Here is a 21,430-nt window from a genome sequence, read left to right as displayed (position 1 = left end):
TCCGTAGAGAGCGCGTGTTATAGGTAAGCAACTTTGTTGTCCTTATCTATACTTAGTGTTCTCCAAGGTCAGCAGTATAATCAACCTCAAAAGCTCTCCCTTCTTCCTTTTTGGAGTTGTTCAAATAAGCTATATTATAGGACTTAGAAAAACTCATGAGGTGGCATATACATCCTAGAACACTGTGAAACCATCCATTTTAATGTCAAATGATGTCACTAGTTTCCTGCTATACTGGGAGAAATGTCTTTAAGGTAAGCAACTTTACTTTCCAGTGTTTTATATCATATGCACTGAATATTTTTTTTATCAGAGATGCTTAGTCAGTGTGTGTTTAGGTTTAAAAGGTAAAATGGAAGCCATAGTCTTAGTTCTAATTTTGTAAAGTTGTTTCTTATTTGTTTTTAGGTTCTTTTCCCTAAATTCTTGGACCAGTGTTCACAAGGTGAGTAAGGTATTTAATTTCTTTAGCAAATTATATTTAGGAACTATGTCAAAAAATGTTTGTTGATGATGTATTACCATTTCAGCACAGTATGTGTGTTTCTGAACACAATGAAGCTCCTTTGTGGCCCAATTCAAAAAATGGGCCACAAAGGAGCTTCATTGTTTTTATGTAATCCAGGATGTTTGAGCACTGAAGATGATGGTTTTTCTACAAAATAAAGTATTGTAGGAATCCTTATACGCCTGGCAATATATCAGTCTGTAATTTTTCATCTGTGAATGTGCGTATCCTTAGGAGCATATGTTTCCAGGCTGTGGAAATCTACATGGGTTTACAAAAATTATGTGGCTAAGTTTCTACAGCCAGAAAATTTACTTAAGTATTTGTATATGTGCAATTGAAAAATTACACAGGAGAACCGAAGGAGTAGCTGGCAGCTGGAGCACATACATACCCACCTCTCAACAGATGCTCGTTTCCCTCTACATGCAGTTCCTCCAAACCATAACCCAACCACCCCATACACCCTCAAAATAAAATCCTTCACACAACCTTCCCACACACATACACATCTCCACACACATCAACAAACAGCATCCAGACTCCAAACACATTCTTCTCCCACATATATACACGCATCCCAAATAAGCATGCTCGCCCCAAAAAAAAATCAGCACATACACTCCTCACACCATGCCCCCAAAACATACATATTTAAAAAAAAAAAAAGAAGCATGAAACACCCACCATGCGCACAAACTGCTTCATATAAAATACACACAACCCAAAATGAGAAATATCCCCCTGACAGTCCCCATCTCCCTATCACACACACCTTCCTACACAAACATGCACTCACCATATACTCTTGACACATACTATCTTCAAAAAAAGATTGGGGAGGGTCAGCCACAGAAGTACATGACAAGTGCATTTTGCCCCTTGTAAATAACTACTGGAGGTAAAGAATCCCTTTGGAAATTATGTGTACTCCATGGTATACACTTTTGCTTTCTTGTTGAGCCAGTGACCACAATTATTATGTCACTGGATACAGGCTTTCCTTTTGGTGCAAAATTGTTGCATCAGGCTTACATGTTTATATTGGAGTTTGAAATATGGCATTTATTATATTTATTTATTTAAAAATTCTTATATTCCAGTACTTCCAAACACATTTTCAGAGCAGATTAAAACTTGTACACACACAAAATGTAAAACATATAAATCAAATACAAACTTAAAATTTTATCTAAAACTTAGTTAAAATATTAAGGAGTAGATTTTCAAAAACAGCGAGCGGGTGTACATGTGCTTGCGCTACCCAGCACGTACACATGTATGCCCGATTTTATAACTTGCACGTGCAAGTTATAAAATCGGGGGCAGCGCTCGCAAGGGGGTGCACAATTGTGCACCTTGCGCACGCCGAGCCATGCTGCCTTTCCCCATTCCCTCCCAGGCTGCTCTCAGAGCCACCTCGGAGGGAACTTCCCTACTCCCTCGACCCCACCTTCCCTTCCCTTCCCCTCCCTCCCCCGCCCTTTCCCCTACCTTTTTCTTCTTGTTTTTTCTGTTTCAAACTTACTTCAGCCCTGGGGTTGAAGTAAGTTGTTGGCCGGATTTGCTGCTGTGTCGGAGGCCTCTGAACCCCGCCCCCAGACCGCCCCTTTAGTAAAGCCCCGGGACTTAGACGCTTCCCAGGGCTTTACGCGTGTCGCCGGGCCTTTTGAAAATAGGCCCAGTGCGCGTAAGCCACTCTACGCACGTAAATCCGGTCCTAAATGCTTCAGTAAAATAAAAGGCTTTTACCATTTTTAAACAAACTACCTATTTTTATTTCAAGTTAATGATGAAACTAATATTTATAAAATTCTTTCCAGAATTTTGTTAGTAGACATCATGAAAGATGTTGATTTTTTGAACTTCAGCGTTTGATTCCTGCATGGCAAAAGCATGATTAAATATTTTACGTTGGTTTTGGTTGTAAAGCATAATATTCTCATTGTTTCACATGGAAAAAGATAGCATATTGCAACTTTTGTTATCCAAGCATATCTCGCAATAAAAGAAACAGCTTTAAAAAAAAAAAAGTTGACACAATCTTGTCCTGGATATAATTGTTGCTTTTAAAACATTTTCAGGTATAATATATTACAGGATTTTAAAGTACTTTTTCAGAATCTCAGATACTAGACTTTTGTTAAATTATTGGTTACTTTTTTCCTCTGTAGTTAGTGGCAGCAAGTAGTGTTCTAGCCAGTTAGAAAATTACTGAAAAAATATAAATTCCTTTATCTTCTGCTCCACAATATGGGTTTACCCATTCATCCAGTTACTGGAAACAGAGTTCTAAAATTTAAATGACATCACTCCCATATATGTCCCTAAAGAACCGGTATGATCTGTGTTGTGTTGCAGTCCCGGTCGCTGGACTTGCAACCAGGTTTATTTATTTATTTTATTTATTTAACATTTTTGTATACCGGGATTCATGTAAAATTTTACATATCGTTTCAGTTTACATTGTAACTGACATACAGGCATGTGAGAATGCAATTACATAGAACAGGGCATAAAACTTGGATCAGAATACATGGGGAAAAACTTGGAACATAATAAAGGGGAAAAAAACGCATATTTATATTATTAGGCGCGTATAGTTAATATGAGTTCTTACCTTCCTCCGCTCTGGGGTCCCACGATTGTTTTTCAGGCCTTCTCGGTCCTCTCCGTGGCAGCGTCTCAGAGCTCCACCCCCCTTAGGCGTGCGCAGGCACAAGGGGAGGCAGTTGGAAGTGCAGAGGAATGAAATCGAGGCCGGATGCCGAGATGATGTCAGACGTCAGCAGAATATTTAATCCAGCGTCTGACTGAAGTCGTTGCTTTGCAACAGTGTTCTCTTCAAAGGAGTGACTGTTGCTGTCCTTGGTCCTGTACTTCAGATTCAGTTTGCTCGCCTGTTCCATCCTCCGCTCCAGATCCTGCTTGCTCTTCTGTTCCAGCTTCCACTCCTGATCCTGCTTCCTTGCCAGTTCCAGTCTCCCACTTCAGTTCCTGCTTTCCAGACTCGGACTGACTGACTTTCTGGTTCCTGTTTTGGTTCGTAGATTGTTTCTTTTGCCTGCTGCCAGTTCAAATCCTCTGACTGTTCTCCACTCTGTTGGACTTCTTCTAAGGAGACCACTCAAAGTCCCAGCGGCCCGGATCCTCACGGGCTTCTCCTGGAGGGATCGCGGGCTTCCAATGGCGAAGCTCCTGATTGGTCTCCTGGTTCCTTGCCTGCCCCCGGCCGTATCATCTCAGAGTTATCTTCTCATCTAATCTTCATCCGCACGACCGGCCCAAGGGTTCCACTAATCCAGCCTCAACATGTTGTCGTCCCAGCAGCTAGATAAGACAGTTGTGAGGCACACCCTTGAAGATATATATTTGGAAGGAAGTTAGCAGGTGTGATTATTTATTATTTTAAGTCCATTTTTTTTTAGAGCTGATATGACAGCATAGCTCAAAGCTTCAAATTTTCTGACTGACCCAGGTTTCCTGCTTGTAAGGCCAGAGAAATACATTTTGAGCCATTGAAGTAGCTTTTATCCCTATTGATAGGGTAAATGTTTGCTGAGCGCATATCCAATTCTCTATGAGAAAACATAAAGTTATCTAAAGAAGGTAGATATGAGTGAGAAAGTGAAATGCTGCACTGAATGTGGTTCAAAACAGCTGGCAGCTGATTCTCCCCTCTGCTCTGTATGCCACGATTTTGCTAGTTCGAGGGAATCTTGTAAACCGGCAAAGAACGAAAAAAAAAAAACAGTCAGGTGAACCTGTTTAGTTGGGAGGAGAGTATAGGCAAAACACTGTTCTGGTGCTGCTGAGGCTGTTTAGAGAAGGAAACTCGACCATTTTTGAATCCTCCCATTCAGCATTGGTGGTCCCTGTCAGGTAAACGGCTGCTGTTAATTTTAATCGTCCCCCATTTGTTCCTGAGGCTGATATTCTTGTTGCTGCTGATTCAGAAGGGGCAAGCACTTCTTCAGCCATTATTCTCCAGATTTTTTTAAATTCTTTACATCATGACTTTCAGGCATGTAGGCTAAAGGGTTTTGAGAAAGAGTTTATACCTCAGCTGGGACCTTCAAGAGATGAAGTATATAGACCTCCTAAGAAGAGGAAAGTTTTGACAGAAATATCGTAATGGGATTCAGCTGAGTTTTCAGTGCCTGCAGGCTTGGAAGCTGAGATGGAATATTGTAGACAATGAAAACGATTCTTTGGAAGAAGGTGAAGTAAATCCAGGAAATGAAGAGGAGATGCAAATTAGGACTATTCATAGAGAGGAAATGAGTGCTTTAATAGTGCAGGTTATTAAGGCATTAAGGCTCTCTGAGGATAACAGTTCTTGAAATCCGATTGGGATCCTATTTTGAAGGGTCAGCATAAAGCTCCAGTTTCCTTCCCATTTCGTAAGGAAATCGAGACGATGTTTTCAGAGTGGGAAAATCCCAAGATGGGCTTCTGGTGGCTGAAGGCCTATAGAAAATTATTCCCATTACCTAATGACACTTTGGAACATTTATTTTTATTTGCCCACGGTTGATGACATGGTTTTGGCTGTCATGAGAGAGGACTACCATTCCGGTAGAAGGTGGAGATGCTTTGAAGGATGTTCATGATAGAAGATTTAGAAGCATACATTTTCAGCATGCTAGGTAGCTTTACAGATGTCTATTTGTAATAGTTATGTGGCCAGAGTTTTATTGCGGTGGATACAACTATCAGAAACAGAGGAAATGGCTAAATTGGAGTCTGCATCTGCTTATATAGTTGACAGTCTATATGATTTAATAAAGGTTACAGCTAGAGGCTTGGCCCTTCCCTAGGTGCAAGAAGACAATTGTGGCTTCACCAATGGGCAGCAGACCCGTAGTCTCATGATTATGCAGATTGCCTTATAAGGGATGCTGTTTATTTGGTGAGGAACTTGATAAATTGGTAAGGAATTTGGGGGAATCTAAATCTCAAAGACTGCCTGAGGATAGATTCAGGTCAGGTTATTGCCCATTTAGGGGGCATACTCTATTTAGAGAGGCCAAAAAGTATAGCGCAGACTTTTAGAGATCAAGGTCAGATCCAGTCCTGTTTTGGTGCAAGAAGGTTGCAGACGGAAGCATTTTAATCCACTTCTGCCACTCAGGCACCTCAATGAAGGTTTGCAGATTCATTGTTTGATATCATCTATAGGAGGAAGGTTTCAAAAGCTATTCAAAGAGTGGATCCACATTACCTCAGACTGTTGGGTCTTCAATATTATAAAAAGGGGATATTTCCCAGATCTAGCCAGACCAATAAAGAGTTGTTTTGTTTCCCCTAAACAATCAGCAGAAAATGAATTCTCTTGCAAACAGTAGTCCTGTGCCAGCAGATCAGGAGCAGCAAGGAACCATATATAATATATTTTGTGATCTCAAAGAAGGATGGTTCCTACAGACCCCATTCTAGACCTGAAATTAGTCAACAGAGGTTTACAGGGGCCGCACTTTCATATGCAGACACTTCGTTTAGTGATCCTTTTAGTAAAGAAAGGGAGAATATCTGACATCTCTTGATTTAAAGGAAGGCCTATTTCCATATCCCTATGGCAGAGAGCAATCAAAAGTATCTACATTTTTGCATCCTAGGGAAGCATGATCAGTTCAGGGGCATTGCCTTTCAGATTGGCAACAGCTCAGAGAACCTTAAACAAAAATAATGATTGTAGTGGTGGCTTACCTCAGAAGAGAGGGCATAATGGTGCATCCCTATTTGGATGATTGGCTTCATCTGAAGCAAGTATTCCATGGAGAGCATAAGAGTGTGATAGCCGTGCTACAGAATCTGGGTTGGTCAATAAATTACAAAAAGAGCAATTTGATTCCAATTCAAAATTTAGAGTTATTTGGGAGCTCTTTTCAATACACGCACAGGTTGGGTCTCTTTAACTATAAAGAGAATCCTCAAGATTTAGTTGCAGGTACAAAATTTTGTGAAGCAAGTTGCCTCAAAAGCATGAGATTATCCTCCAGCTTTTAGGTTATATGGCAACCACATTGGATTTAGTACCCTGGGCAAGAGCACCTATGAGGCCATTAAAGACAGATCTATTAGCGAGGTGAAAACCACAATTAGTTAGCAAGTAGCACATTTAAAACTAATCGGAGAAAATTCTTTTTCACTCAACGCGCAATTAAGCTCTGGAATTTGTTGCCAGAGGATGTGGTTAGTGCAGTTAGTGTAGCTGGGTTTAAAAAAGGTTTGGATAAGTTCTTGGAGGAAAGTCAATTATCTGCTATTAATCAAGTTGTCTTAGAAAATGGCCCACTGCTATTACTGGCATCAGCAGCATGGGATCTACTTAGTGTTTTGGTATTTGCCAAGTACTTGTAGCCTGGATTGGCCACTGTTGGAAACAGGATGCTGGGCTTGATGGACCCTTGGTCTGACCCCAGTATGGCAATTTCTTATGTTCTTATTTTCTTTCAGTTACAAGGATACGAAGTTTGGTCGCCCCTCTCAGGTTTAGTAAGACAAAGTCTACTTTGGTGGGCAGATGCTCAGAATCTTCAGAAGGGAATTCATTTGGAGGAACCAGAATGAATAGTAGTAGTAACAGACGCCAGTTTAAAAGGCTGGGGGGCTCATTGTCAGGGCCAGTACATGCAAGATTGTTGGTCCAAGGGAGAGATGTTGTGGAACATAAATCGTTTTAGATACAGAGCTAGCAATAAGGCTAGCTCTGTATCACTTTCGTTCTTTGATCAAGGAAAGAGCAGTTCAAATTCTTAATGACAATGCTACTGCAGTAGTGTATTTAAACAAGGAGACACTCTGTCAGGGAACATCAGAGGAGAGACAACCCTGCTGTTTTTTTGGGCGGAAGGCTATTTGATGCAGTTGTCAGCAGTTCACATTGCAGGACAGGACAATGTTAAAGACTATTTCTAAGTCAAAATGTAATAGGTCCAGGAGAGTGGGATTTGAACTAATATGCTTATCAGCTAATTGTATATAATTGGGAAGAACATCAGATGGATCTGATGGCAACTGGCAAAATCAGAAAGGTATAGAGGTTTTACAGCAGATGCAAAGAATTTGGAAGCGAAGCAATAGATGCTCTGGTTTAGTTGTGGCTGAAAAACGGGTTGTTTATGTGTTTCTTGCATGTCCTTTGATTGGTTGAACTCTAAGACTGATAGAGAAGGAGATGGTGGAAGTAGTTTTGGTTGCCTCAGATTGGCTGAAAAGGCAGATTGGCTAATGAGACTAATGATCGATCAGCCAATGAGGCTACTTGTAGAGAAGGGTCTTCTTCATCAAGGACCAGTTGTAATGGAGGACCCATCTCTCTTTTCGCTTATGGCATGGTGCTTGAAAAGGCACCGTTTCTAAAATAATCTATTTGTCTGCAATTATAGGCACAATCTTGCACTCAAGAAAGAGATCAACATCTTTAGCATATATTCAAATATGGAGAGCATTTGAGACTTTTTGTGATGGAAATTTTATTTCTCCTTGGAAGTCTCAGAAAAAAGGATGTTTCTTGCAGTCTTATAAAAGAGCTTAGAAGAGGGCTTAGTGTTTTAATTCATTAAAGGTACAGGTGGCAGCTTTATCAAATTTTAGAGGTAGAGTTAATGATACAACTATAGCCTCAAATAAGGATGTAATACATTTTTTAAATGGAGTGAAGCATGAGCGTCCCCCAATCATAGAGTTATTCCCAAACTGGAGTTTGAATTTAGTTCTGCAATCATTAAAGAGCCATTTGAGCCCTTAAGTAAAGCAACATTAAAGGATTTGACATTGTTTTTTGTAGCGATCACATCAGCAAGATGTATTATGGAGCTGCCAAGAGCCCTATCTCAGTTTTTGCAAGGAGTCCTGTTGTTCTTAGACCAGTTCCTTCTTTTTTACCAAAAATGGTTTCTAATTTTCATTTGAATCAGAAAATTCTTACTAGTGTTTGTTACGAAGTATTGTGGTACTGATAAAGTAAATTTGAGGCTTTTAGGTCTCAAATGTTGTCTAAAGATTTATTTGTGCATAACAGCGGAATTTCGGAAAACAGATAATTTGTCGTTTGGTGGTCAGTAAAGGCACAGCAGCTTCAAAAGTATCCATTGCAAGATTGATAAGATACAATCTTCTCTGCTTATTTATTACAAAGTTGCAAGCCCAAGATCTTAAGGCACACTCGACAAGAGCACAAACAGCATCCTGGGCAGAAAGGGGTGCATTAAATTCAGTTGATATGTAAAGCAGCGACTTGGACAACTTTGAGTCCTTTTGTCAAACATTATAGGTTAGATGTTCTCATAAAGCAGGATTGCACAAATGTTTTAAGAGAAGGATTATCATCTAACCCACCTAATTATATGGGCTTTGAATACTTCCCATCTGTTCCTGACTGGTGGAGCAGAAGGCAAAGGAAGGAGAAATTAGGTCTCCTTTACTTCTGCGACACCAATCAGGAAACCCACCCTGAAAAGTTATTTAGCATTTTAGTTTTAATAATGGTTAGTTGTTCAATTGAAATTTAGTGCCTTAAGTTTATAACGTCTTTATAGATTTTTTTGTTTGTTTGTTTTCTTCAGATGGAGAATTGAAGGGGTTTATTCTATTAATTATATTTTAAATTTTGCTTTGACAATAGTACACTGATTTTACTGGTTCTATTAAGGATATATATGGGAGTGGTGTTATATAAATAATTTTAGAACTCTGTCTTCAGTAGCTGGATGAAGATGATAAAATCCATCTACTCCTGAATGGTATTGCAGAAATAAGGAAAGAAAATTAACAGGTAAGACCTCATTTTTCCATCAGTGCTGCTGTCCTTCAGTTTTTGTGATAGGTAATGTATTTATTTATTTATTTATTTATTATTTTTGTTTTATACCGAGTTTCATGATAGGGATCACATCAACCCGGTTTACAAATAACAATGTGTGCAAAGTATAGGTAACGTAATAAATATTTCCAATACAAATTTGAACTTTAAATACAGTTGATTTTAAATGTAGTTGATTTCTCTTAAAGGCGTGGTTGAGCAGTTGTAGTCTTTACTAATCTGACTACAGAACAGAGACACCCATTCCTGGTACAGCTCCAGACTCTTATTCTCGATATGTAAACCCTGCTGCTGCAATTTTATCTTAGCAGAGAAAGGGTATTGTGACACGGGTAATGCTTCTAAATTTTAATACTGCAGTGTAAAATGTTCTATTCTTTTAAGAATATTTCCTGATACTGTATTTTATCCATGCTCAGTTCTACCTCTTTTCTGCTAAAGGCACTATATGTCGCACATTCAAGTCAGTTTTCTTTATGGCAGTTACATAGAATGTAGGTTTTCTAAGTTGATCTTTAAATCACTTTAATACATTATGCTTTTTAATGTATGTTTAACTAAGATATTGATTTAAACATCAGTTTGCGAATGTATTCTCTCTGAGAGCTGATCTGCGAAAAGTCCATGAGATTATAGCTGCAATGAAGAAACGGAACCAGAGTTGCTTACATACTAAACTCAAACCTACCTCCCACTCCCAACACACACAAAAACTGAACACTTTTTGTGATATTTAACTATGATTATTACATTATTAATAAAGCATTTACAGATTACAATTATATTTTTGACGTAGTAAATACAAGCTATTTAAAATTAATTTTTGATTGTTATTGCATTTGATCCAGCCATTATGCCAAATGCTGCGTTTGCCATTGTACTGTGAAAAGAGTATTACTATCTCCTTTTCTTCCCTTAAAGCTGCCAACCTCTCTTTCAGTCTTGACAAAATCTAACAGCAGAGCTTCATGTGTTTAGGCATCTCTTGTATTTATTATTTTAATGTTCAAGAAAAGTAGCTCTCAATATCTTTCTCCAAGAAAATATAAATTCAGTCTATTTTTTTGTACTGTTCATAAAAATTGAGAACATCAGAAGTGTCAAAAGCAGAAATAGGTAAGAATCAAAGCAAATATTAAAAAGCAGATATATCACAAGATATGCTCCAACAAATGTGATTCTAAGCTTCATTACTTTGGCCTGAACTAGGACAGTTGAGAATATGAAATCTCTCTGTACTGCCTGCTGAGACTGAAGAGGATAGATTTCCTAAAGACAAAACTTCAGTCTGGTTGGTAAAATCAAAACAAATAGTAATGTTTAGAAGCAAAACACAAAAATGATTGCAAATATGACAAAGATGGGAGCTGCCCATCAGAAAACTGATATTCGTAATACAGAACTTGACTTTTCTTGTAAATTACAAATTTTTGTTTGATGTTAGAGCCCTTTATGATACATATACATATTTTTTTATTGCTTTTCACATTACAAATAAATACATTTGAAGGTAATGAGGTATACAATAGAAAAGAAAAAGGAAAAAAAACAAGCTAAATAAGTATATATCACCTCCCATTTAGACCATAAAAATGAGGAGCTGGCCCATTAGCAAATCAAGGAAAAGCTAATTAACTAGCAAGCTGGCATCTGTAAATGAGATATATAAATAGATTTGTTACTTATATCTTTTGCAAAACTTGGATAGGTATATGCAAAAAATGATTAAAAATTGTGAACTTTGCATTTTTCCTCCTTTTATAAAGAAATTCTTCCATTAAACTTTGTGGTATAATTCTTTTGCCAAATATTTGTATTTTATTTTATATTCTGTCTTTCGGCATTTCAAAGGATATTATATTCAGATTACAGTAGGCTTTTCCCTGATTTTGCAGCCCATTGCCTACTAATCATTAGGCTATGCGCCCACTCTAAACATTTTCCACTATCCATATCTTTGGGTACCCAGACATTAATGATTGTAAGAAAGTTTTAATAAAACATTAGACATCTTTTGTCTTAAAGGAATGAAGATATGAGCTCATTCTGTCCGGAAAGCAGCTTTTCAAATCCACAGATGCTGAGAACAGCTATCTTAATGTATCCTGCGGTGGTGGTAAGTATCATTAACTGGGTTATGTTATAATGATGAATGCAAATATATTTTGTTTTGAAAAATTGTCCAAAGAACATAATTTTCTTTGACATGATGCAGAATGAATTTTATTAACTTATGTTTAGTATTTATTACCCGCCTTATGAACTATTGTTCACTCACAGCGAGTTATTTGTTAAAGTGGCTAAGTTCCTTGGGTGGTACAAATTGGCATAATAATGGGGTTAGATTTTCAAAAAGCGCGATTTGGCGTACTTTTGTTGGCGCAAACAAAAGTATGCTGGATTTTTTCGTAGATACGCGCATAGCCGCTAAAATCTGGATCGGCGCGAACAAGGCTACCGATTCCGTATAGCCGGCGCGCGCCGAGCCGCGCAGCCTACCTCCGTTCCCTCCGAGGCCGCTCCGAAATCGGAGCTGGCCTCGGAGGGAACTTTCTTTTGCCCTCCCCTCACCTTCCCCTCCCTTCCCCTACCTAACCCACCCCCCCGGCCCTGTCTAAACCCCCCCTTACCTTGTCGGGGGGATTACGCCTCCCGGAGGGAGATTGTAAATCCCCCGCGCGCCAGCGGGCCGCTAGCACGCCAGGACGCAACCTGGGGCGGGGTCAGGAGGGCGCGGCCACGCACCCGGACCGCCCCGGGCCGTAACCCACGCCCCCGGACACGCCCCAAACGCTAAGTCCCGCCCCGAAAACGCCGCGCGGATCGGGCCCGGCCCCCGACACGCCCCCCTCGGAAAACCCCGGGGACTTACGCGAGTCCCGGGGCTCTGCGGCGCGCCGGTAGGCCTATGTAAAATAGGCGCCACCGGCGAGCAGGGCTCTTAAAATCCGCCCCAATGTGAGGTACAGGATAAATAGGGTAGAAATTGAAGTATAATAGCATAAGCAGACATGGTACAGTAAGAATTGAGGAGAATACAAATTTGAAACAAAGCTACCACAGCATATGATAAGTGGGTTAAAAGGGCCTATATATCTAAGTAGTAGGGGACAATTGGGATTGGCATGCTGAGTATCTTGGAGTTCGTCCATAGGGTGCCTGTTTAATTTATATAAACTTTTCAAAGCTTGGCAGAAGAGCCAGGCCTTCACATTCTTTCTGGCAATGTTCATAGACCTGCATCTGACGAGATGATCCAGTTCCAGAGGGGTGGAGGCTGTTCTGAGAAAGCATGTTGTGAGGTGTCAGATATTTTAGTGTGGGAGGATCATAATGGCTTGGCCAGTGGATCCTTTAGGTGTGCTGGACCCTTTCATCTCAGGGCCTTGAAGGTTAGGAATTGAATTTGGCTCTGTAAGTGAATGGAAACCAGTGCTGTTTGTATACAATGGGTACGATTTAGACTTGCTTCTAGTTCTAGTAATTGAGCTGCAGCATTTAAAAGCTGGAGATTTGTATTTCTTTTTGAGATTAGACCATTATATAACACTGTTATTAGTCCAACTATAAGGTAATCATTACATGGATCCCTGAGGACAAGATTTGTTCTTCTGAATGAAAAGGTTTTTTTCATGGGTATATGTGAATAAGGCAGATTTAAATGTTGCTGGACCTGAGATAACATAATCCATGTTGCGTCTTCAAATGAAACTTCAAGCTTCTGACCTGTGGTTTTAATTCTCAAAAGAGATTGTGAATGGAATCTGCTCACTCACAAGTAAATTTTAAAAGGAGTGTTTGTGCGCCCTTAACCGGCGTATTGGGCACGCAAGCAAAAATGCACTCACTTTTATATCATGCGGGCAAGTACACCGTATACCATTAATATATCCCTACCACATGTGTTGGAGACTTTCAGGCATGTACTGACAAGTGACCTGGGAAAGGAGAGAGAGAGAGAGTGTGCCTCTTTTAAAGAGACCATCTGACACACTATATATCTCCCACTGTAAGAGGGGCATTTTTAACTCAGTGTGGGTTTGGGGGGGGGGGGGTTAGTGTTACAAGGGTCTACCGACCCTTGCACCCTAGGTAGACCAGTGTATCACTGCCTCCCCCCCTTACAAAAAACCACCCTGAGTTAAGTGTCCAAGGGGGATGAGAAGCATCTGAATTGTAATGATTGTAGCCTGTCCAATAGATAGGGGTTGGATCAGGCTAGTACAATGCCACTCATTCCAGACTTTGTGAGCTGTAAGAGGAGAATGGTATGATAAATTGTCCAATGTAATTCAGATGACTATTAGCACCTGGGTAGAGGCCAGACTCCTGTCACATTTCCTGTGGAGATCATCTAGCAGGGAGGCGAAGACTGTTTATATGCCATATCTTGGACTGAATCAAAAAATGGCATAGAACTAGCAATTGATCTCTTCAAGCCAGTTGTTAGTTGAGTACAAACTGCTTGCTTAATTAAGGGTCAATTTTAAAACTCTCGTGCGCACAGTTTCCTGGTGCGTGTTATGGTTATTGGTGTTTGGGTGAATCTTTGGACACTGTGGCAGCTGACCATGCGCACAGGGGGGCAGTCCCGTGAGGGACCACAGTGTCAGGCTCAACTCCGGACAGACAAACACAGATTTGAATCTTTTATTAACAGTATATGGAATCACCAGATGGTGGCAGTAGTAACTAGTGGTTGTAGAGCCCGGCTGCGCACGTCTCTCACAGGAACACTGGAAACGGATCCTCTGTAAGCAGTGCTGTAGTGGAAAAAGACTGAGGAGTATGAACACACAGTAGAATTAGCATTCAGAGTCCCAAGTATGTATGTATTTATTTATTATTTAAACGTTTTTCTATAACCTTCATTAAGTTATTTACCATCATAAGGTTTACAAAAAGGCACATATAGTAATAAATAACTTAAACTTTACAAAAGGTGCCATTAATAACCAGTAACAAATAATTCATTATAGACTATTTGATTTCTGACTTAATTGTCCTTTTATACATGGTCTCTTGGGTGATTACATGCGGGTTTCATTCTCAGTATTTAATTATTTACGTATTCATTGGGATAAAGATAATTTCCAGGTAGTCACTTGGAGATTATGTGCTGAGAGCTCAGAGACAGGGAGAGCAGGCCCTCGAGGAGCAAGTACCTGATCTCTTAGAGCAGAGAGACTAGGTAGCGTGTTGTACTTACTAGCAGTAGCAGAGATTCCACTAGACGAGAGGTCTGGCACCGGAGCAGAGGGCAGGCCCTCGAGGAGCGAGTACCTGATTCCGGCAAAGCAGTACTGTAGAGAGAAATGTTTCTGTTACTCACAGATGGTGACTGTAGTTAGTTTCTTCCAAGTAGAAGGTAGAAGTTGCAGGCAGCCGACACAGGGAACATGGGCCCTCGAGGAGCGAAGTTACCGGTTTCCTGTTAGCACCTGAAAGAAGCAGAGAGGCCCCGAGGAGCGGGTACCCTGTTAGTGACCCCGAAGGGTAGTAAGAGTTCCAGTTAGAGCTGGAGTCGCAGAGTAGCTTAGGAACGGAGAGTGAATCCTATCTGTACGAGTTCAGGTTGCTAACTCAACGAGCTAGCAAATGCAGTAGGCAGGTATACCCTGGAGTCGTGTCATCAGAACAGAGGGATGGCCCTGAGGTTCGCGCCCAACGTGGAAATAAAGATGAGGGCGGCACGCACGCCCTAGAGGTACCTTGAAGGAAGCATGGCGGGAGGCAGCACCAAAGCTGGTCCGGGGACACTGAAGATTGTCGGCAAAACAGATGCCATTGGAGGCCATCAGTCCAGGTGAGCGGGAGGAGCTGCAAGTAGAGAGAGGTAGGCGGGGCGAAGCCGTCGAAGACCGACTGATCGCAACAGTGCGTGCACATGGGCGCACTGATTTATAAACATGCACGCGTTGCCGTGCATATGTTATAAAATAGGATTCTTGCGTGAACATGCACGGTTGATTTTATATCGGCACGCACATGTGCGGGCAGGGGTAGCATCACATGTGCGCAACATAGGGAGATTTTACAAAATACATGAGGTGATGCGAGTAGGGTTTTTTCCAGTTCCCTATACTCATTCCTACTCTGCCTCCCTTTTCCCCTCTCCTCTCCTCTCCTCCTCGACCCCCTAACCCCTACCTAGCCTAGCAAAACGTCCGAGTGTCGACCAGCTGCCGGCATGTGCTTCCCCGGGACAGCGTCTAATGGCACTGTCCCGGCCGGCCCCTTCCCCTCACTGCCCAGACATCAACCCGCCACTTTTCGATGGCCTGGCACTTCTGCGTATACCAAGAGATACATGCGTGGCAGGGCTGTTTCTAAAATGTGCTTGGCACGCACTCTCTCAGACTTTAAGCACACAGACTTCGAAAATTCAGTCATAATTTCCCCAGAACGGAATGTTTGATACTGGGCAGTAGTTTCTGGTTTGATGTGATCTAGAGGGTGTTTCTTTTTTTGTTTTTTGTTTTAATTAGTGAGCATACCACAGCTATTTTAGTGCAGAGAAAGATGTCTTTACAATTTTGACAGTCTGTTCTGAAAAAGTCCTACTTGCTTCAGTAAACTTTGATGTGCAGAGATCATGGAAGAAGAAAGTTGGCTGTAGTCTGCCACTGGTTTTGCTTATAGTCTCTTCTGTTGTTGAGTTTAAATGTTGCTGAAAAGGGCACTCTGTATGAAGAAGTTCCATATATTAGGTATAGGTGTTGTAGAAAACATCCGTATCTTTTCTGACTACAGATATCCAGTTCTCTGTTAAGATGTTATCTTTGGTTTCAAAATTTACAGCTACATTAAATGAGGGAAAAAAAAACACTATTTTATAGACCTGTGTTGCATTTGTTGATTTTTTTTTCTTTCATGGGAGCATTCTAAAAAGATTGTATATGGGATAAAATAAAAAGGAACTTAAAAAAAGGAGTAGAATGTCAAGTTTAGAAATTGTGCTGCAATGCAACAAAATATAAAATCACATGGAAACACCCATTAACCACTATCAATTTTGAGAACTAGGACTGGCAATTGCTTTACAGGAAGTAGACCCTGGGAGTAGATCATCTAAATGAGATGTAGTTATCTTAGCTGCCAGCCCAGAGGAATGATGCTAGTGTGCAGAAGGCTCCCAGCGTTAAAGGGGCCACAAGGCCCCCTCTCCCTTCAGAAATTCTCTGGTCCATATGGACTCCCGATGACAAAACCTAAATGCTTTGCAGACCATAAATGTAAAAAGAAATAGTAATACAATAAAATGCCCTTTAGGAGGCCCCACTACTTATCTCCCAAAATGAATCCAAATTCCATTTGGGCATCCCCTTCCCTCCCCTCTTCCTGACCTCCAAAGCTTACCCCTATTGAAAGGGTTGTCTTCTGGAGGCAGTAGCATCCCCACTTGCTCCTGCCCTGTCGGCCCCAGTTTTCAAATAAAAGTGGCTGATGCCATGAACTCCTTTGCCATAATGGGGGGCAGTGATAGATTTAGATTTTTTCAGACCTAACCACTATTCCGCCCAATCCCAAAGTAAGTCAGACAATAAGGGGACAAAAGAGTCAAGGCACAAGGTTTTTCTGCGACAGGAATTAGAAATTCTGAAACACAATGACCAAAATTTTCATCTTTTATATTAAATTATACAAATATTTTCCCATCTTTTCTTGTTTTTGTAGAATTTATTTGGGTCCAATGCAAAACAGTGCGCTCAGTCAAGTGCACTGTTTTAACGCTTGGTTGTATGCGCAATTTGGACGCGAGTCCACAGCCCCTTATACTATAAGGGTATTAGTGCGTCCAAAACACATGTCCAACCCCTGGCAAAAATAATAGCGCTCATCACATGCAAATGCATGTTGGTGAGGCTATTAGTTATTCACCCTAGATCTAAAAAAAAAAAAAAAAAAAGTGCGCCAGACTCACACATTTTTATACTTGGATATCAACGCCTGCTCATAGCAGGCGTTAATTTCTGAGCAGCCCAAAAGGTTGTACAAAAAGCAGAAAAGTACTACTTTTTTGGTGCAATATTAAGTCAGATGAACCAAAAGATTTAAAAGGTTTAAAAAAATAAATAAAAAAAAATAATGTGCTGGCAGTCAGGTTAAGGAAACGGACGCTCAATTAACAAGCGTCCATTTTCCTAATCCGTGGCTCTGCACCAGTTAGGAAAATGTAACGCTCGTAAAATTGAGCTTCCCATTTCCTAACCCGCTGACAGCCCACCTCTCCTGGGCGCCCGCTGCCAAGGAGGTGCTAGGGGGCACGCAATTGTCCCTAGCGCCTCCTTGGCAGCGCGACCCCTCATTTAAATATTGAATCACGCACCCGAAGAGGTGCTTGGGTGTGCATTAGGAAAACCGGCGCTTAACACTGAATTCCCCATTTTCCGCACTCATTATTGCATTGACCCCCTTTGTTTTTATTGCTTGAACAAAAGAAATCTCAGGTATAAGCACTGGAAGGAGATCTCAGAGATGGGAGGAGGAGAAGGAGGAGGGTGAGAGGATAAAGGAAGGGTCAGATGCAGAACCAGTGGAGGTTGGATCAGCTGGAGAGTTATTGGCTGTGGAAGGCAAGAGATGTGTGGGGGAAAGACTTATGCCTTCTCCAGGCAGGCGTAAAATTTGACAGGTTAAAATGTGCGCCTCAGGCACAAGGGTATTTTTTGCATTGCAGGGTAGTAGCTATTCTCCTAGGACAAGCAGGATGATAGTTCTCACACATGGATGACATCATCAGATGGATCCCAGCACAGAAATCGTTTGTCAAAGTGTTCTAGAACTTTGATTGGCACACTAAGCTTGCTCAGCATGCCATTATCCATGCTGCCACACGGGGTCCCCTTCAGTCTCTTTTTTTTTCCACGAAGTGTTCGCCTCACTGTTCTGGAGCTCTGCTCTTTTCAGTGTTTTTTCTCAGTACATTTCTGTGCTGAGTCCCCCTTCTCAACATCGGCACTTTAATAGGGCGGCGTGGTAAGTTTTTCCTTCTTTGCAGTTGATTCCAGACATTGCCATTTCTTGGTGACCACTCGCCAGCTCTTTTTTCATGGCATTGTCGGGTTTTTGCCAATGCCCCCAGTGCCCATGGACCATGCCCATTTTGGATCCACATGAGGTCTGTATCCTCTGCCTGGTGGCATTGCACAATGTCCAGAGATGTCGTCTGTGATTAAATGACTCCCATGGTCGTTGAGCTTGATTAGACAAAATAGAGAAGCTCTTCTGATCCAGAATATCTGATCCTTCAACTCTGGCGTCGGGCGCCTCAACACCCAGGGGCCGTGGGGAACCGATGAACATGGGTCCAGTCGTCTACCCCCCTCCAGTGCCCTCACAGGAATGATGGGCTGGGGATAGGCTCTCTTCGGCGGGCAGCGTGCTCCAGGACCTCAGGTTCGTCTACATCCTCGGCGCCGGGGAAAAACCAGGCCGAGCACAGTGAGAAGCCTCGGAAGCATTGACAAAAACCGGTCACCGTTGTTGCACGGCGCCAGACTCGGGACGGCAAGTTAATATAAGACATTGATAAGCCAGGCTAAGTGAGAATTTGAAAATAAGTTGGCCATAGAGGCAAAAACTCACAATAAAAACCTTTTAAAATATATCTGAAGCAGAAAGTCTGCGAGGGAGTCGGTTGGACCATTGGATGATCAAAGAGGTTAAAGGGCACTTACAGAAAATAAGGCCATTGCAGAAAGATTAAAATTTTCTTTGCTGACGAGGATGCTGTAGAGATACCCATTTCCAGAGAAGGTTTTCATGGGTGATGATTCAGATTTACTGAACCAAATCATGGTCAACCTAGAAGATGTGGTAGGCCTGATTGACAAAACTGAAGAGTTGTAAATCACCTGGACCAGATGGTAACCATCCCAGGGTTCTGAAAGAACTAAAAATGAAATTTCAGACCTATTTAATTAATTTATAACCTACCCTAGAAATCATCTGATGTACCTGAAGATTGGAAGATGGCCAATGTAACCCCTATATTTAAAAAGGGATCCAGGGGTGATCTGGGAAACTATAGATCGGTGAGCCTGACTTCAGTGCCGGGAAGAATCGTGGAAACTGTTATAAAGAATAAAATCACAAAACATTTAGATAGACATGGTTTGATGGGACACAGCCAAAATGGATTAACCAAGGGAGTCTTGCCTTACAAGTCTCCTACATTTTTTTGAAGGAGTAATAAACATGTGGACAAAGGTGAACCGGTAGATGTAGTGTATTTGGATTTTCAGAAGACGTTCGACAAAATCCTGCATGAGAGGCTTCTAAGAAAACTAAAAAGTCATGGAATAGGAGGTGATGTCCTTTTGTGGATTGCAAGTTGGTTTAAAAGACAGGAAACAGAGTAGGATTAAAATCGTCAGTTGTCACAGTGGAAAAAGGTAAACAGTAGAGTGCCTCAGGGATCTGTACTTGGACCGGTGCTTTTTAATATATTTATAAATTATCTGGAAAGGGGTACAACGAGTGAGGTGATCAAATTTGCAGATGACACAATTATGTAGAGTAGTTAAATTTCAGCAGATTGTGATGAATTGCAGGAGGACCTTGCTAGACTGAAAGATTGGGCTTCCAAATGATAGATTAAATTTAACTTGAACAAGTGCAAAAGTGATGCATATAGGGAAAAATACCCTTGCAGTAGGTCTATCTTAGGAGTTAGCACCCAGGAAAGAGATCTAGGCATCATAGTGGATAATACATTGACATCATCGGCTCAGTGTGCTGTGGCAATCACAAAAGCAACCAGAATATTAGGAATTATTAGGAAGGGGAATGGCAAATAAAACGGAGGTGTCATAATGCCTCTGAATTACTCAATGGTTAGGCCCCACCTTGATTACTATGTTCAAATCTGTCGCCGCATCTCAAAAAGATGTAATTGCATTAGAGAAAGTACAGAGAAGAATAACCAAAATGATAAAGGGCATGGAATGGCTCCCCTATGAAGAAAGGCTAAAGAGGTTAGAGCTGTTCAGCTGGGAGAAGAGGTGGCTGAGGGGGGATATGATAGAGGTCTACAAAATCATGAAAGGACTTGAACCGGTAAATGTGAAATGGTTATTTACTCTTTCAGACAATACTAGGACTAGGGAGTGCTCTATGAAGTTAGCAAGTAGCATATTTAAAAGCAAATTGGAGAAAATTCTTTTTATCCCAGGACAAGCAGGATGCTAGTCCTCACATATGGGTAACATCAGTATGGAGCCCTATCACGGAAATCTTTCTGTCAAAGTTTCTAAAAAGCTTTGACTGGCACACTGAGTGCACTGAGCATGCTTCAGTCTTCTTTTTCTGCTCTGCAGTAAGCATAGCGGTTAGGAGCTCTTGTGAGAAATTCTAACACTTTTTTCCTCACGGAAAGATTACATTTTTACTTCACAAACACTTTTCCCTGCACGGGTCTCCCTCCGCGTTGGTTTAATTTGACATTCGGTGAGTACTATGCCATGTTTTTCGGTCGGTTCCTGTCACCTTTCTGGCTTGCCAACCGACTGCAGTCCTCCCCTCCCCCTATTTTTCAGTTAGTCACACATAGCCTGCAAGTGTCCCTCTGTGACACTCTGCTTAGCTATTAGCGCTAGTGGGACAGGGACTTCCACGGTTACGGGTGCTGCCATGGCCCCTGTAGATTCAGGTCCTTTATTTTCCTCCATACCTTCGTGCAGTCGATACCCCATCGCTACCGTCTGTACCCCCTTCAGGCCATCCTGCATTTTTTTATGACACAGGTACCCCTCCCCCTGCGGTACCCTGATGCCATCCTCCCTACATCGTTTCTATCAGTGCCATCTATGTTTTCATCCATGGCAATGATTTTTTTCCTTAGCTTTTATCGGTGCTATCGTTGCCCGGGTGGATACCATCGACGAACACCTTGTCTCATTGCTGCCATCCATATTCTTGTCAATGCCACCGCTGCCCGGGGCACTTCCATCACTACTGGGGTCATTTCTATCGATGCCATCCTTTAAATTATGGATGTCATTGGTGCCCAGGACTTTTTCATCAATTTCCATTGATGGCCATCGATACCAGGTCTATTCCATCGATGGCTGACAGCAAACACACAACAAGGT

General features: G+C 41.5%; 1 protein-coding gene across 1 annotated transcript in view; it reads left to right on the top strand.

The window, feature by feature from the left end:
* The window catches only part of C1H20orf194 (chromosome 1 C20orf194 homolog), a 794,595-nt gene that overhangs the window by 679,289 nt on the left and 93,876 nt on the right, over window positions 1–21,430 (top strand). Inside the window, 5 exon segments of the mRNA XM_029594038.1 lie at window positions 410–454; window positions 9,535–9,605; window positions 9,608–9,672; window positions 11,361–11,445; window positions 14,032–14,033. Of these exon segments, the coding sequence (XP_029449898.1) occupies window positions 410–454; window positions 9,535–9,605; window positions 9,608–9,672; window positions 11,361–11,445; window positions 14,032–14,033 (268 nt within the window).

Source organism: Rhinatrema bivittatum, chromosome 1 (assembly GCF_901001135.1).
Source record: "Rhinatrema bivittatum chromosome 1, aRhiBiv1.1, whole genome shotgun sequence".
Classification (NCBI taxonomy): Eukaryota; Metazoa; Chordata; class Amphibia; order Gymnophiona; family Rhinatrematidae; genus Rhinatrema; species Rhinatrema bivittatum.
This window is presented reverse-complemented; position numbering and strand designations above follow the sequence as displayed.